At 37.9% G+C, this 18434-nt stretch overlaps 1 protein-coding gene across 5 annotated transcripts in view; it reads right to left on the reverse strand.

The window, feature by feature from the left end:
* The window catches only part of AXDND1 (axonemal dynein light chain domain containing 1), a 193985-nt gene that overhangs the window by 141770 nt on the left and 33781 nt on the right, over positions 1–18434 (reverse strand). For all 5 annotated transcript variants that reach the window (XM_054656308.2, XM_001157492.6, XM_054656307.2 and 2 more), the window contains one exon: positions 4171–4291. In XM_054656308.2, coding sequence (XP_054512283.1) covers positions 4171–4291 — 121 coding nt within the window. The remainder of the gene's footprint in view (positions 1–4170; positions 4292–18434) is intronic.

Consider the following 18434-nt stretch of genomic DNA (forward strand, 5'->3'; position numbering starts at 1 on the left):
TTACATTGTTTTTAACATTTAATTATTCCCTTCTGGGATTTACTTTTTAGGTATCTTTTTAATGAGGTAGGGATCTAAATTTGTTTTGTTTTGTTTTGTTTTTTGAGATGCAGTCTCGCTCTGTTGCCCAGGCTGGAGTGCAGTGGTGCGATCTCGGCTCACTGCAACCTCCACCTCCCAGGTTCAAGCAATTCTCGTGCCTCAGCCTCCTCAGTAGCTGGGACTACAGGTACCCGCCAATATGCCCAGTGAATTTTTGTATTTTTAGTAGAGATGGGGTTTCACCATGTTGGCCAGGTTGGTCTTGAGCTCCTAACCTCAGGTGATCCACTTGCCTCGGCCTCCCAAAGTGCTGGGATTACAGGCATTGGCCATCACGCCCAGCCGAAATCTAAATTTTTTAACAATTGAATAATCGATTGTGCCAACCCAATTTGAATATCCCATATATAGGTGAGTCTATTTCTGACCTTTCTATTCTATTCTGTTGTATTTATCTATTCTAACCAAGTAACACATTTTCTCACTTTGACTTTATAATACATTTTGATGTCTAAAAGTACAAGTTATTTTTATTAATCTTCTTTTAAAATGTTTTATTATTCTCATATTCAGATTCTTCCAGATGGGTTTTATAAACAACTTGCCAAATTCTTAAAAATAAAATTGTTACTGAGATTTTTAGTGGAATTATATCAAATTTAAAGATTAATTTGGCCGGGCACGGTGGCTCACGCTTGTAATCCCAGCACTTTGGCAGGCAGAGGTGGGCGGATCACGAGGTCAGGAGATCGAGACCATCCTGGCTAACATGGTGAAACCCCCTCTCTACTAAAAATACAAAAAATTAGCCGGGCGAGGTGGCGGGCGCCTGTAGTCCCAGCTACACAGGAGGCTGAGGCAGGAGAATGGCGTGAACCCCAGGGGGCGGAGCCTGCAGTGAGCAGAGATCGCGCCACTGCACTCCAGCTTGGGTGAAAGAGCGAGACTCCGTCTCAAATAAATAAATAAATAAATAAATAAATAAAGATTAATTTGGAGAGAACTGACATCTATACAATATTGATTATTGTTCTCAACCAGTGATATGCTATACAGCTTTCCTTTTAGTTTTCTTTTAAGTTCTTTACTATGGTTTTAGTGTTTTCAAGATATAGGTCTTATCCCTTCTTATTAAATTTATTCCCTCTTTGCATTTCTAATGTTTATTATTGTATATAGGTAATACGTTGGGGTTTTTTTTGTATTTATCTTGTATACATCAACCTTTATTAAAGGCTAAATAATTCAAACAATGTTTAAATTTATTTTTTTCTGGGTAGAAAATTGCATTATTTGCCCAATGTTTGTTAAAAAATTGTATATTTATCTTATATTCAGCAACATTATTAAAGGCTAATTAATTCAAATAATATTTAAATTTATCTTTGCTAGGTAGATAATTGCATTATCAGGAAATAATAGTGACTTTGACCATAATGAGATACCATCTCACACCAGTCAGAACAGCTATTATTAAAAAGTAAAAAAAAAACAGATGTTGACGAGGATGCAGAGAAAAGGGAACACTTATAGACTGTGGTGGGAATGTAAATTAGTTCAACCCCTGTGGAAAACAGTATGGAGATTTCTCAAAGAACTAAAAATGGAACTACCATTTGACCCAGCAATCCCACTAGTGGTTATATACCCAAAGGAAAAGAAATCATTTAATCAAAAAGACACCTGCACTCATATGTTTATTCCAGCACTATTTACAATAGCAAAGTCATGGAATCAACCGAAGTGTCCATCAATGATTAATTGGATAAAGAAAATGTGGTATATACCATGGAATATTATGCAGCCATAAAAGAGAATGAAATTATGTGCTTTGAAGCAACATGGATGGAGCTGAAGGCAATTATCTTAAGTGAAAAAACTCAGAAACAGAAAATCAAATACTGCATGTTCTCACTTGTAAGTGGGAACTAAACAATGGGTATACATGGACACAAGGATGAAAATAATAGACACTGGTGACTCCAAAAGTGGGGAGGGTGGGAAAGGACCAACAGTTGAGAATTCACCTATTGGATACAATGTTCACTATTTGGGTGATGGGCTCACTGGAAGCCCAAACCTTATGATTTACACAATATATCCATGTAGCTATCCTGCACATGTACCCCTGAATCTAAAATAAAATTTAAAATTAATTAATAAAATAAATATAAACAGTTAATGTGGATATGTTTATTACCTTGATTGTCATGAGGGTATCACGAGTGTATGTAAATGTTCAATGTCAAATTGAATATATTAAACGTGTGGATTTTTTTTGTATATCAATTGTACTTCAATAAAGGTGTTAAAAACAATGTAATATGTCAATAAAGTAAAAGGAAATCAAGATGTAGTAATCTCAATTGACACAGAAAATATATTTGACTAAATACAGCACCTATTTATGATTAAACTCTAAACAAATGAAAAATTTAAGGGAACTTCCACAACCCAATAAAGGGTATATATGAAAGCCTGCAGTAAATATTGTACTTCATGGTGAAAGCAGAATGTCTTCCCCATAAGACTGAGAACAGGAATATTCACTTTTACCACTTCTATTCAACAATATACTGGGGATTTTTGCTAAAGAAATCAGTGGGAAAAAAAAATTTTAAGAGATTTTGCTGCTTCCTATAAGTAGTTATATCTCTTGATCTTATTTGCATGTTATTACTGAATTAGGATCTCCGGTGATAGCAGAAATCCTTTCTCCTCTCTTGAATGGAAATGCCTCTAGCATGTCCCCAGTAATGATCTAGATTTCTAATAATTACCTCTAGTAAGTAAATGAACTTTCCTAAATAACAAGCCTTGATTCCACCATCTAGTATATTAGCTTTCTCTCTAGCTTTAGGACACTTGACAGGGATGCCTTCTACATTTTCTTCCAAATAACTGACAAACTACTACATGTGGCAGGGTTAATACAGAGCTCTAATGCAGATGTATTAATGCATTAATGCAGTATATCTCCATGGAGAACGCTGTGACCTGCCACCAGTAGACCAGTGAACCAATTTAACTGAACTCATTTTTTAATCTTTTGAGGATCAAAATTCACTGTACCTAGAAGTCCCAGTTGTCAGAACAGGCAACAAACAAGTAAATATTTTAGAAATATAGAATATTGTGTGACTTTGCTATTTCCCTAAAGTATTACTATAATGGTCCACAGTGTACCATATTTCAATTCATTTGTCATCTTGTGTACCAAGGTAAACAGAATCAGAGAGTGGGTCAGCCACAGTGGCTCATGCGTGTAATCCCAGCACTTTGAGAGGTTGAGGCAGGAGGATGATTTAAGCCTAGGAGTTCAAGACTATCCAGGGCAACATAGAGAAATCCCATCTCTACAAAAAATTAAAAATTAGCCAGGAGTGGTGGTGCACACCTGTAATCCCAGCTACTCAAGAGGCTGAGGTGGGAGAATTGCTTGAGCCCAGGAGGTCAAGGCTACAGTAAGCTGTGATTGCACCACTCACCACTATACTCCAGCCTGGGCAACAGAGTGAGACCCTGTTTTTTTTTTTTTTAAAAAAAGAGAATCAGAGTGTGATATCCAGTGATCCAAATATGGTCACCTTGTATGAAGAGATAAGAACCACCTTTCCTACTTTATTATTAGTATAAATTAAAGTTGAAAATTTTAACATGTTCCCAAACAACAGAAAAAGAACACTTGTTCATATTTCATAGATTCTGCCCTTAAAAAAAAAAGATCCCTTAATTGTGTAATAGCTACGTGCCCAACAAATGCAAGAATAAAAAGAAGAAATTCAACTTTTCCTTTTCAAAGCCCACAAAAGTTACATTATACATCAATAAATATACATCCTCATTTTTTTGAGTCTTTGTCTAGATTATTGAAAACTGCAAAATGGGCCAGGTGTGGCAGCTCATGCCTGTAATCCCAGCTACTCAAGAGGCTGAGGTGGGAGAATTGCTTGAACCCAAGAGTCAGAGGTTGCAGTGAGCCGAGATCACATCACTGAATTCCAGCCTAAGCAACAGAGTGAGTAAGACTCTTTCAAAACAAAACAAAACAAAAAAACAAATTTTAAAACTGGAGAATGAATCTTTAGCCAAAAAAGAAGTGTGAGTTGTGAATCCAGATGAACTAACCTTCAGGGCCAATTCATATGTGGCTGAGCTCCAGATATCTCTTTCTGCCACTAACTGTTTCATATCATTCTCCATCCTTTCTCTTTGTAATGTATATAAGTCATGATATTCTTCTACCATTCTATAAAAACAATTAAGAAACAGCTTCATTTAATTTATACTAACAATATAGACACATATTTTTTAAAAAAGAAATTTGTTTTAAAATAGGTAATGTGTTCCTTTAGAACTCATCATAAGGTAATTATGGTATAATTGCTGAATATATTGATAACACATATACAGTGAAATAGAAGAAAAATACTCCCATTTAATTTATAAATCTAATAAAAGTCAATGAAAGTAAAAATCTCATATATTGTTCCTTGCTCTAAACATTTTTCATCTTATTCTTTATTTTTTCACTAGAATTCTGACACAATATTCCAATGGTATAATAACACCATATCTAATGAAAAATTCAGCATACAAGTAACCATAACCTAACAGTTTTATTGTCAAAGTTTGCTCACAGACCTAAGATTCTTTATGAAAGGTACAAAGCCGAATAATTGTGAGCCACTAAAATTTTTAATTATACATAATTAGTACAAGATTAAAGAAAATTGTCCCTTAACCCTTTAAAACCTTAAATAAAGCAGCTTTTTCTTAACTATTGTTTCTTTGTGTCTACCAGAACATACGTTTTTCCTTCTAATTTACACTGAAGCTTCATTTAAAATTAACAGACTTCCTGGCTGGGCGCAGTGGCTTACGCCAGTAATCCCAACACTTTGGGAGGCCGAGGCAGGTAGATCACCTGATGTCAGGAATTTGAGACCAGCCTGGCCAACATGGTGAAACCTCGTCTCTACAAATACAAAAATTAGCCAGGTGTGGTGGCGCGTGCCTGTAGTTCCAGCTATTTGGGAGGCTGAGGCAGGAGAATTGCTTGAACCTGGGGGGCAGAGGTTGCAGTGAGCCAAGATCGCGCCACTGCACTCCAGATTGGGCGACAGAAAAATTAAAAGACCTCCTGAAGTAAATACAAACATAGAAGTTATAACGTAACAAGTAGCATTTCACAAATCTTTTGAAACACTTCCTCCCAAGGACTTTGCAATAAGAATTAGGCCACTGAAGTAGAATTCTTCTAGTCTTAGAGGCTTTCATTTGTTCAAAATAATAAAAAAACTTATACAGGTGAATACACATGTACAAATTCACTGAGCTATACTCTTAAGATTTGTGCACTTTATTGCCTAAAAATTAGACCTCAATTATCAAAAGAGAATTAATGACCCTAATTTAACAGTAAAAGCAAAAAATCCAGAAACAATCTCAGTGTCCAACAACAAAAGAGTAGACAGATAAAAATATAATGTAGTTCTATGATTTAAAAAAAACACTGTAGATAATTAAACATCATCATATTATTTTTGTTTTGTTTTGTTTTTTGTTGTTTTGAAACAGAGTTTCGCTCTTGTCCCCCAGGCTGGAGTGCAATGGCGCAATCTCGGCTCACTGCAACCTCCACGCCTGGCTAATTTTTGTATTTTTAGTAGAGATAGGGTTTCACCATGTTGGCCAGGATGGTCTCAAACTCCTGACCTCAAGCGATCCGTCCACCTCAGCCTCCCAGGGGTGCTGGGATTACAGGCATGAGCCACCGTACCTGGCTAAACATCATATTCTTAATACTTTGGTACATGGGAAATTTCTTCATGTTATAATACAAAATGAAAAAACCAAAATGCTAAAATTATAAAATGTTTGATCTCATTTCTATTAAAAAACTACATAAAGTTCTAGCTAATTTGGCAAGTGAAAGAAATAAAGGGCATCCAAATTAGAAAGATAGAAGTCAAATTGTTCCTGTTTGCAGACAGCAAGATCTTATATATTTTTTTAAAAACCCCTAAAAGTGGCACCAAAAAACTCTTAGAATTGATATACAAATTCAGTAAAGTTGCAGGATACAAAATCAACATACAAAAATCAGTAGTGTTTCTATACACCAACAATGAACCAGTAGAAATCAAGAAAGCCATCCCATTCATAATAGCTACCAAAAAAGAACATCTAGGAATAAATGTAATCAAGGAAGTGAAAAATATGTACAAGAAAAACTACAAAACACTGATGAAAGAAATTGAAGATGACACAAATAAACTGAAAGCCATACCATACTAGTGAATCGAAGAATTCATATCATTAAAATGAATATATTGCCCAAGCAATCTACAAATTCAATGCAACCCCTATCAAAATACCAATGTCATTTTTGGCAAAAAAAAAAAAAAAAAGAAAGAAAAGAAAAGAAAAAAAGAAAACACACTTTAAGAGTCAAGGCAGGAGGATTACTTGAACCTAGGAGTTTGAGACCAGCCTTGGCAACATAGTAAGACCACATTTAGGGGAAAAAAAAATTTTACCCAGGCACAAGGCACTCTAGTGTGTACCTGTAGTCTAGCTACTCAGTAGGCTGATGTGTAAGGATTGCTTGAGCATTGAGGTCAAGGCTGCAGTGAGCCATGATCATGCAACTGCACTCTAGCCTGGAGGATACAGTGAACCCCATCTCTATAAAGAATTTTTCATAAAATTATCCAGGTTTGGTGGCTCATGCCTGTAATCTCAGCACTTTGGGAGGCCGAGGTGGGATCACTTAAGGTCAGGAGTTCAAGACGAGCCTGGCCAACATGGCGAAAACCCATCTCTACTAAAAGTACAAAAATTCACCAGGTGTGATGGCACGTGCCTGTAGTCCCAGCTACTTGGGAGGCTGAGGCAGAAGAATAGCTTGAACCCAGAAGGCAGTGGTTGTAGTGAGCCAAAATCACACCAGTACACTCCAGCCTGGCAACAGAGCAAGATTTTGTCTCAAAAAAAAAAAAAAGAATTTTTCATAAAATTGGAAAAAAATGATGATTAAATCAGATGCACAGATGGCAAAGTAAGAACATAGGAAACATGAAAAAATAATTATCTAGTAACCAATCTCAACAGAAATGAAATTTATAAAATGTCTGAAAAAGATTTCAAAATAATGATATTAAAGAAACCCAGTGAGATACAAGACACACAGATAAAGAACACAAATAAATCAGGAAAACAATCCATGATCTGGATGAGAAACTCAACAGAGACAGGTATCATAAAAAGGAATGAAACAAAAACCCTGGAACTGAAGAATTCAATAAATGTAATAAAAAATACATTTGATAGCTTCAACAATAGACTATATCAAGTAGAAGAAGGAATTTCTTCCGACCTTGAAGACAGGTCTTTTGAAAAAAACCTAGTCAGACTTTAAAAAGGAGAGAGAGAAATGAATTGAAAACAATGAAGAAAGCTTATGTGGATATATGGGACACCATAAAGTGACCAAATTTTTTTTAATCTGGGGAGTTTCAGAAAGAGAAGAGATGGACAAAGACATAGAAAACCTATTTAATAAACTAATAGCTTGAAAATTCCCAAATCTTGCAAGAGATAAAGACATCCAGATACAAGAAGCTCAAAGATCCCCAAGACAGTCAACCCACAAAGATATTTTCTAATGCATATTATAGTCAAACTGTCAGAAGTCAGAGACAAAGGGAGAATTCTAAAAACAGCAAGAGAAAAACATCAAGTTACACATAAGGGAATCCACATTAGACTAATGGGTTTCTCAGCAGAAACCTTAAGCCAGGAAAGAACTGAATGATATATTCAAAATGCTGAAAGGAAAAAAAGAGGCCAGGCACAGTGTTTCACACCTATAATCCCAACACTTTGGGAGGCCAGTGCAGGCAGATCACGAGGTCAGGAGATCGAGACCATCCTGGCCAACATGGTGAAACCTCGTCTCTACTAAAATACAAAAATTAGCTGGTCATGGTGGCACGCGCCGGTAGTCTCAGCTACTCGGGAGGCTGAGGCAGGGGAATTGCTTGAACCAGGGAAACGGAGGTTGTAGTGAGCTGAGATCACACCACTACACTCCAGTCTGGTGACAGAGCAAGACTCCATCTCAAAACAAAAAAAAAAAGAAAGAAAAAAAAAACCTGCTAGCCAAGAATTCTGTACCTAGTAAAGTCATCCTTCAAAAGTAAAGGACAAAAGAAGTCTTTCTCAGATAAGCAAAAACTGAGGAAATTCATCACCACTAGACCAGCCTGAAGGGAGTCCTATATTTAGAAACAAAATGACAGTATCTACCATCATGCAAACACATCAATGTAAAAAATCTCACTGGTAGAGCAGAAACAAAAAAGAGAAAGGATTCAACTGTTACCACTACAGAAAACCACCAAACAGCAATGATAAACAATAAAATAAGAGGAAAGGAGAAAAAGCTATACAAAATAATCAGAATATAATTAACAAAATGACAGGAATAAGTCCTCACCTATCAATAATAACCTTGAATATAAAAGAATTAAATTCCCCCATGTAAAAGATATAGATTGGCTGAATGGATATAAAAATGCAACCTAAACATATGCTGCCTCCAAAAAACTCACTTCACTTGCAAAAACATATATAGCCTAAAAGTGAAGAGATGGAAAAAGACACTCTATGCAGACAGAAACCAAAGCAAGCAGGAGTACTTATACTTACATCAGATAAATCAGAATTTAAGTCAAAATCTATAAAAAGAGACAAGTTCATTATATGAAGATAAAGGGATCAATTCAGGAAAAGGATATAACAACTCTAAATATATATGCACCCAACCCTGGAGCACCCAGATGTATAAAGCAAACATTAGATCTAAAGAGACAGATGGAAGCTAATACAATAATAGTTGGGGCCTTCAAAACCCTACACTCAGCATTCAAAAGATCACCTAGACAGAAAGTTAACAAAGAAACATTGGATTTAAGCAATACTTTAGAACAAATGGGCATTACAGGAATTTACAGAACATTTTATCCAACATCTGCAGAATACACATTCTTCTCATCAGCACATGGAACATTCTCCACAAGTGACCATATATTAGGCCACAAAATAAGTCTCAATACATATTTAAAAATTGGAAACATATCAAGTATCTTCTTGGACCACAATGAAGTAAAACTAGAAATTAATAACAAGAGAAACTTTGGAAACTGTACAAATATGTGGAAGTTAAACAACATGCTCCTGAATGATCACTGGGTCAGTAAATACATTAAGAAGAAAATTTTTAAATGTCTTGAAACAAATGAAGCACAAGGCCTATGGGATAATGCAAAAGTAGTGCTAAGAGGGAAGTTCATATTAATAAACACCTATATCAAAAGAGCAGAAAGATTTCAAATAAACAACCTAATGATTGTTTATTATTCCAGGAACTAGAAAAGAGAGAAAAAACAAAACCCAAAATTAGTAGAAAGAAAGAAATAATAAATGTCAGAGCAGAAATAAATGAGAGAAACTAAAAAACCACAAAAATCAACAAAATAAAAAGTTAACTTTTTGAAAAAATAAACAAAATCAATAAACTTCTAGCTAGACTACCCAAGAAAAAAAGAGAGATGACTCAAGCAAATAAAATCAGAAACAAACAAACAAACAGAGATATAACTGATACCACTGAAATATAATCATGAACAACAATCCACTAACAAATTGGAATACCTAGAAGAAACTAGATATACTCCTGAACACATAAAACCTACAAAATTGAAACAGAAAACCTGAACAGACCAATAATGAGTAACAAGATTGAATCAGTAATTAAAAGTCTCCCAAAGAGTGTAAATTAGTTCAACCATTATGGAAGACGATGTGGCGTTTCCTCAAGGATCTGGAACCAGAAATACCTTTGACCCAGTAATCCCATTACTGGGTAGATACCAAAAGGATTATAAATCATTCTGCTATGAAAACACATGCACACGTATGTTTACTGCAGCATTATTTACAATAGCAAAGATTTGGAACCAACCCAAATGTCCATCAATGATAGACTGGATTAAGAAAATGTGGCACATATACACCATGGAATACTATGCAGCCATAAAAAGGATGAGTTCACGTCCTTTGCAGGGACATGGATGAAGCTGGAAACCATCATTCTCAGCAAACTAACACAAGAACAGAAAACCAAACACCGCATGTTCTCATTCATAAGTGGGAGTTCAACAATGAAAACACATGGTCACAGGAAGGGGAACATCACACATCAGGCCTGTTGGGGGTTGGGGGGCAAGGGGAGGGAGAGCATTAGGACAAATACCTAATGCATGTGGGACTTAAAACCTAGATGATGGGTTGATGGGTGCAGCAAACCACCATGGCACATATATACCTATGTAACAAACCTGCACATTCTGCACATGTATCCCAGAACTTAAAGTATAATTTAAAAAAAAAAGTCTCCCAGCAAAGCAAAGCCCAAGACCAAATGGCTTTACTGCTGAGTTGTACACAACTTAGAAAGAATAAACACCAATTCTTCTCAAATGATTCCAAAAAATTGAAGAGGAGGGAATTCTTCTTAACTGATTCTGCAAAGCCAACATTATTTTGATATCAAAACCAGACAAAGACACAACAACAAAAAAGAAAACTACAGACCAATATCATGGATGAACTTAGATGCAAAAATCCCAACAAAATACTAGCAAAGCAAATCCAACAACATATCAAAAAGATAATACACCATGATTAAGTGGGATTTATCCTGGGGATGCAAGGAGTTTGTTCAATAAACATATTTGAACATTTTTTGGAGATTTGTGACAACTTGAAAAAGCTCAGCCAGGTGTGGTGGCTCACACCTGTAATCCCAGCACTTTGGGAGGGCGAGGCAGAGGGATCACCTGAGGTCAGGAGTTCGAGACCAGCCTGGCCAACACAGTGAAACCTCATCTCTACTAAAAATACAAAAATTAACTGGGTGTGGTGACGGATGCCTGTACTCCCAGCTACTCAGGAGGCTGAGGCAGGAGAACTGCTTGAACCCAGGAGGCAGAGGTTGCAGTGAGCCAAGATTGCACCACTGCACTCCAGCTTGGGCAACAGAGTGAGACTCCATCTCAAAAAAAAAAAAAAAAAGACAAAGAAAAAGCTCACAGATGAACACAGCCTAGAAATATCAAAAAATGAAGAAAAGTTAGCAATGTCATGAATAGATAAAATACACGTAGATACTGGTCTATTTTGTCATTTACTACCATAAAATGTATACTAATCTATTATAAAAAGCTAAAATTTATCAAAACTTACACAAACACTTACAGACCATACATGGCACATTCATAGTCAAGAGAAATGTAAACAAATGTACAGGTACAGTATTAAATCATAGTTGAATAAAATTAACTATAGTACATACTGTATTACTGTAATACTTTTGTAGCCACCTTCTGCTGCTATTGCAGTGAGCTCAAATATCCACTTAAAACATGATGTAGGCCGGGGGCAGTGGCTCATGCCTGTAATCTCAGCACTTTGGGATGCTGAGGCAGCAGGATCACATGAGGTCAGGAGTAGTTCCAGACCAGCCTGGCCAACATGGCAATACCCTGTCTCTACTAAAAATACAAAAATTAGCCGGGTGTGGTGGCACATGCCTGTAATCCCAGCTATTCAGGAGGCTGAGGCAGGAGAATCACTTGAATTCAGGAGGCGGAGGCTGCAGTGAGCCAAGATTGCACCACTGCACTCCAGCCTGGGTGACAGAGCAAGACTCTGTCTCAAAAAATAAAGTACCATATAATGTAATCATCACTGCATGAGTAGTTTGTCTCTCCAGTCAATTGTGTATTGCAGTAAAAAGTGATCTCTCCCAGTTTTCACGAAATTTTCATCACGTTTAGTACAGTAACATAAACCTTGAATAACACCATGGTACCTATACGAAGTGTCAGTAGTGATGCTGAAAGTACAACCAAGAAGCAGAGAAGAGTCATGATGTCAAAAGAAAAATTAAATGCTTGATATGTACTGTAGATTCAGGTCTGCAGTTGTGGTTACCCACCATTTCTGACAGACATATTCGTCTTGTAAACAGATGATGTAAATGTACAATATCAATGAATACAGTACAGTACTATAAATGTATTTTCTCTTCCTTATGATTTTCTTAGTATTTTCTTTTCTCTAGCTTACTTTGTTGTAAGAATACATTATATAATATATATATAACATGCAAAATATGTGTTAATTGACTGTTTATCAGTAAGGTTTCCAGCCAACCATAGAATATTAGTGATTAAGTTCTGGGGACATCAAAAGTTATATGTAGGTTTTTGACTATGTGGGTTTCAGTGTCTCTAACCCCTACATTGTTCAACAGTCGACTGTATACTGAAAGACACTGTTTCAAGTAAGATTAACTGATCCATTGTGACAAATGCTGCTAGTAAGGCAAGTGAAACGAGAATTGATCATTGGATTTAGCAATATGAAGATCATAGGTGACTTTGTCAAGTGCCATTTAGTGGCATGGTAAGGATGAGACACAAGTGATAATGGCAAGAGAAGAAACAATAAAGACAATGAGTATGACAACTTTCTGTAGAGATTTCCTGTAAGGAGAGCAGAGAAAAGGGACCATAGCAGGAAGGGAATGTGTAGTTCTAAGAGACCTGGGACATTTTTGTTTGTGTTTTTTGTTTTTAAGATGGGAGTAATTATAGCATATTTGCATACTGATGGGATTAATCAGCTAGAGGGGAAAAATTAATGATGCAAAAAAGAGAAGGAACGTTTGCTGAAAGTTTCTCAAGTAACAGGGGATATGAAAGTATACAAACAAGAGATTGGCCTTAGAAAGGAGCAGACTATAGTTAACAAAAGGGAAAACAGAATATATAAGCACAGATGCAGGTGGGTGGATAGATGTGGGGGTGACAGCTTAAGTTCTCTTCTGTTTGCTTCTACTTCTTAGAAAGCAAGATCATCAGCTTATAAAGAGGGTGGAAAGGTAGGATTGAAGGTATAAGGATAGAAGACTAAGTATAGAAGTCACCTTGAAAAACAACAAAGTTATACTACAGAAAAAAGTAGTATATAGAGTAGGCAAAAATTGAATAAAGTATCTCATGTTACATATTAGTCCATTTTCATGCTGCTGATAGACATACTCAAGACAGGGTGATTTTTTTTTTTTTTTTTTGAGACGGAGTCTCGCTCTGTTGCCAGGCTGGAGTGCATGATGTCGGCTCACTGCAACCTCCGCCTCCCAGGTTCAAGCAATTCTCCTGCCTCAGCCTCTTGAGTAGCTGGGACTGCAGGCGCATGCCACCACGCCCAGTTAATTTTTGTATTTTTAGTAGAGATGGGGTTTCACCACGTTGGTCAGGATGGTCTCTATCTCTTAACCTCGTGATCCGCCTGCTTCAGCCTCCCAAAGTGCTGGGATTACAGGCGTGAGCCACCTTGCCCGGCCCCGAGACTGAATAATTTATAAAGGAAAAGAGGTTTAATGTACTCACAGTTCCACGTGGCTGGGGAGGCCTCACAATCATGGTGGAAGGTGAAAGGCCCCTCTTACATAGCGGCAGGCAAAGAGAGAATGAAAGCCAAGCAAAAGGGGTTTCCCCTTATAAAACAATCAGGTCTCGTGAGACTTACTACCACGAGAACAGTACAGGGAAACCACCCCCACGATTCAATTATTTCCCCCCAAGTCCCTCCCACAACACGTGGGAATTATGGTAGCTAAAATTTAAGACAATATTTGGGTGGGGACACAGCCAAACCATATTATGCTAGTAAAGAATAAAATAGAATAAAAGTAAAAATACATTTCTGAATTTAGATTTTAGGTACATTTGGTTTTTCTTGACATTTAAAAAATTCAATCACTCTTCAATCAATTTTTTAGAAAGCACAGGAATAGGCTGTATTAAAAGAGATATAAAACAAGATGTAATGTGTGTTCTTAGATTGGATACTGGTTTGGCTAACCCAACTGTGAAATATATTTTGGAAAAACTTGGGAAAATTTTAATATCTAGCTAATCTATGAAGTAAAAATTTACTAAAATAGGCAGACATTCTTTTTTTTTTTTTTTTTTTTGAGATGGAGTTTTGTTCTTGTTGCCCAGGCTGAAGCACAATGGCACAACCTCAGCTCACTGCAATCTCTGCCTCCCAGGTTCAAGCGATTCTCCTGCCTCAGCCTCCCAAGTAGCTGGGATTACAGGCATGTGGCACCACAACCGGCTGATTTTGTATTTTTAGTAGAGAAAGGGTTTCTCCATGTTGGTCAGGCTGGTCTCGAACTCCCAACCTCAGCTGATCCACCCGCTTTGACCTCCCAAAGTGCTGGGATTACAGGTGTGAGCCACTGCGCCTGGCCGTAGACATTCTTTTTATCATTTGTTTGTTTCTGTGTCCTTTTTTTTTTTCTTTTTTCTTTTTTTTTTGAGATGGAGTCTCGCTCTATTGCCCAGGCTGGAGTGCAGTGGCATGATCTCGGCTCACTGCAAGCTCTGCCTCCCGGGTTCACGCCATTCTCCTGCCTCAGCCTCCCAAGTAGCTGGGACTACAGGTGCCCGCCACCGCGCCCGGCTAATTTTTTTTGTATTTTCAGTAGAAACGGGGTTTCACTGTGTTAGCCAGGATGGTCTTGATCTCCTGACCTCGTGATCCACCCACCTCGGCCTCCCAGAGTGCTGGGATTACAGGTGTTAGCCACCACACCTGGCCATCTTCTCTTTTTTTTTTTTATTTTTTATTTCTTTCCTAATTTTTAAATTTTATTTTTCCATAAGTTATTGGGGTACAGGTGGTATCTGCTTACATGAGTAAGTTCTTTAGTGGTGATTTGTGAGATTTTGGAGCACCCATCACCCAAGCAGTATACACTGCACCATATTTGTGGTATTTTATCCCTCATCCCCCTCCCACTCTTTCCCCCAAGTCCCCAAAGTGTATTATTCTTATGCCTTTGCATCCTCATAGCTTAACTCCCACGTATCAGTGATAACATACAATGTTTGGTTTTCCACTCCTGAGTTACTTCACTTAGAATAATGGTCTCCAATCTCATCCAGATCACTGCAAATGCCATTAATTCATTCCTTTTTATGGCTGAGTGGTATTCCATCATATATATATATACACCACAGTTTTTTTATCCACTCGTTGATTGATGGGCATTTGGGTTGGTTCTACGATTTTGCAATTGTGAATTGTGCCGCTATGAACATGCCCATGCAAGTATCTTTTTCATATAATGACTTCTTTTCCTCTGGGTAGATACCCGGTAGTGAGATTGCTGGATCAAATGGTAGTTCTACTTTTAGTTCTTTAAGGAATCTCTACACTGTTTTCCACAGTGGGTATATTAGTTTACATTCCCACCAGCAGTGTAGAAGTGTTCCCTAATCACCGCATCCATGGCAACATCTGATTTTGATTTTTTGATTATAGCCATCCTTGCAGGAGTAAGGTGGTACTGCATTGTGGTTTTGATTTGCATTTCCCTTATCATTAGTGATGTTGAGCATTTTTTCATATGTTTGCTGCCCATTTGTATATCTTCTTTTGAGAATTGTCTATTCATGTCCTTTGCCCACTTTTTGATGTGATTGTTTGTTTTTTTCTTACCGATTTGTTTGAGTTCATTGTAGATTCTGGATATTAGTCCTTTGTCAGATGTATAGATTGTGAAGATTTTCTCCCACTCTGTGGGCTGTCTGTTTACTCTGCTGACTGTTCCTTTTGCTGTGCAAACACTCTTTAGTTTAATTAGGTCCCAGATATATATCTTTGTTTTTATTGCTTTTGCTTTTGGGTTCTTGGTCATGAAATCCTTGCCTAAGCCAATGTCTAGAAGGGTTTTCCAATGTTATGTCTAGAATTTTTATAGTTTCAGGTCTTAGATTGAAGTCCTTAATTCATCTTGAGTTGATTTTTGTATAAGGTGAGAGATGAGGATCCAGTATCATTCTCCTACATGCGGTTAGCCAATTATCCCAGCACCATTTATTGAAAAGGGTGTCCTTTCCCCACTTTATGTTTCTGTTTGCTTCGTTGAAGATCAATTGGCTGTAAGTATTTGGGTTTATTTCGGGATTCTCTATTCTGTTCCATTGGTCTACGTGCCAATTTTTATACCAGTACCACACTGTTTTGGTGACTATAGCCTGAAATAGGTAGACATTCTTAACTGAAAAAATGTTGATTGTAGAATAGTGCATACAATACAATTTTGGTTTTAACTATACATACACATGTGAGTACATGTACACAGAAACAAGACCCATAGCACCAGCCTGCCTGCTTCCTCCCAATACTGCAGCTTCCCCCAAGCCCACAGCAGCACCCCACATCACTTTGCTGGCCCATGTGTGTGCAGGCATGTTTTGCTTTCCTTGCCTCACCAGCATGCATGTGTGCATGCACCCTGCCCTGCCACTGATATGGCAGTAGTACATTCTGCCCTTCCACACCCTCCCCCCAACCCCTGCCACAAGGCTTTGATCCATTACAGTGACAGCCTTGGTGGGCAGACACCCAGCCAGTCCCACCCCCACCAGCACCCTGCCCTTAGTGGCAACACTCCTCCAAGAGTAAAACTAAGCTCAGAGAACAGTGGACTCTCCCCCGCCCTGAGTGACCACCCCTGCCTGCAGCTCACAGAGAATGCACATAGACCTGCACCTGCCAGAGCCTTGCCCCCATGCTAAGACCACCACCAGCACAACTGTGCACACAGTTGCCAGCAGGGGCCCCCCAACCCTCTTCCAGCTGTGCTGCCTCCACTCTGTGGTGACACCCACATGGAAGCAGGCACCCCAGCACCTGTTGCAGCCAATGAGAATGCACCCCTACAACATTGCCACTACCGCTGCTGCTGACACATGAAAACAAGGGCAGATCCCACTGCCACAGCACTATGAAAGGCTTTGGCTGACACCACCCAACAGAGTGTAGTGACCAGTGGTCCAGGAGCACCTCAGCTCCCCTAGTGCAGTGGATTCCTAACCTCAAGGAGCAGAGAACAAAACTGGTCCCAATACAAGTCCCCCAGAGTTGGAGTACACGGTCCAGGAGTTGGAAGCTGAGCGTTGGCCCCCTAGAATCTTCCAGAAATAAAGCCAGTTGGTTGAATCCATTTTATACCACAATCAAACTCTCGATGTCATCATATAGGATAAAAGAGAAAAAAAACACCCAAACATCAGCAACTTCAAAGATGAAACAAACATCAGCCCACAAATATGAGAAAAAAACAACACAAGGACTCTGACAACTCAAAAAGTCAGAGTGCCTTCTTTCCTCCAAATGATCGCACCACCTCTCCAGCAAGGGTTCTGAACTGGGCTGAGATGGCAGAAGTGACACAAACAGAATTCATGCTATGGATAGAAATGAAGATCATTAAGATGCAGGAGTATGCTGAAACCCAATTCAAGGAAGCTATGAATCACAATAAAATGATAAAGGAGCTGACAGACAAAATAGCCAATATAGAACAGACCGTAACTGGCCTGATAGAGCTGAAAAAATGTTCTACAATAACTTCATAATGCAATTACAAGTATTAATAGCAGAATAAACCAAGTTGAAGAAAGAATCTCAGAACTTGAAGACTGGTTTTCTGAAATAAGAGAGTCAGACAAGAATAGAGAAAAAAGAATAAAAAGGAATGAACAAAACCTTGGAGAAATGTGGGATTATGTAAAGATACCAAATCTATGACTCATTGATGTCCCTGAAAGAGATAGGGTGAGTGTAAGCAACTTGGAAAACATATTTTAGGGTATCATCCATGAGGATTTCCCCAACGTAGCTAGAGAGACCAACATTCAAATTCAGAAAATGCAGAAAACCCCAGTACAATACTTCACAAGAAGATCATCCTCAAGGCACATAATCATCAGATTCTCAAAAGTCAAAATAAAAGAAAAAAGGTTAAAGGCATCTAGAAAGAAAAGTCAGGTCACCTACAAAAGGAAGCCCATCAGACTAACAGTGGACCTCTCAGCAGAAACCCTACAAGCCAGAAGAGATTGGAAGCCAATATTCAACATTCTTTAAAAAAAGAAATTCCAACCCAGAATTTTATATATGTCCAAACTAAGCTTCATAAGTGAAGGAGAAATAAGATCCTTTATAGACAAGCAAGTGCTGAGAAAATTCGTTACCACCAGATCTGCCTTAAAAGAGCTCCTGAAGGAAGCACTAAATATGGAAAGGAAAGACCATTACCAGCTGCTATTAAAAAACACATAAGTACAAAGACCAGTGACACTATGAAGCAACCACACAAACAAGTCTGCATTATAACCAGCTAACATGATGACAGGATCAAATCTATATATATCTTTACTGGTTTACCTTAAACG

The sequence above is a fragment of the Pan troglodytes genome, chromosome 1 (genome assembly GCF_028858775.2).
Source record: "Pan troglodytes isolate AG18354 chromosome 1, NHGRI_mPanTro3-v2.0_pri, whole genome shotgun sequence".
Classification (NCBI taxonomy): Eukaryota; Metazoa; Chordata; class Mammalia; order Primates; family Hominidae; genus Pan; species Pan troglodytes.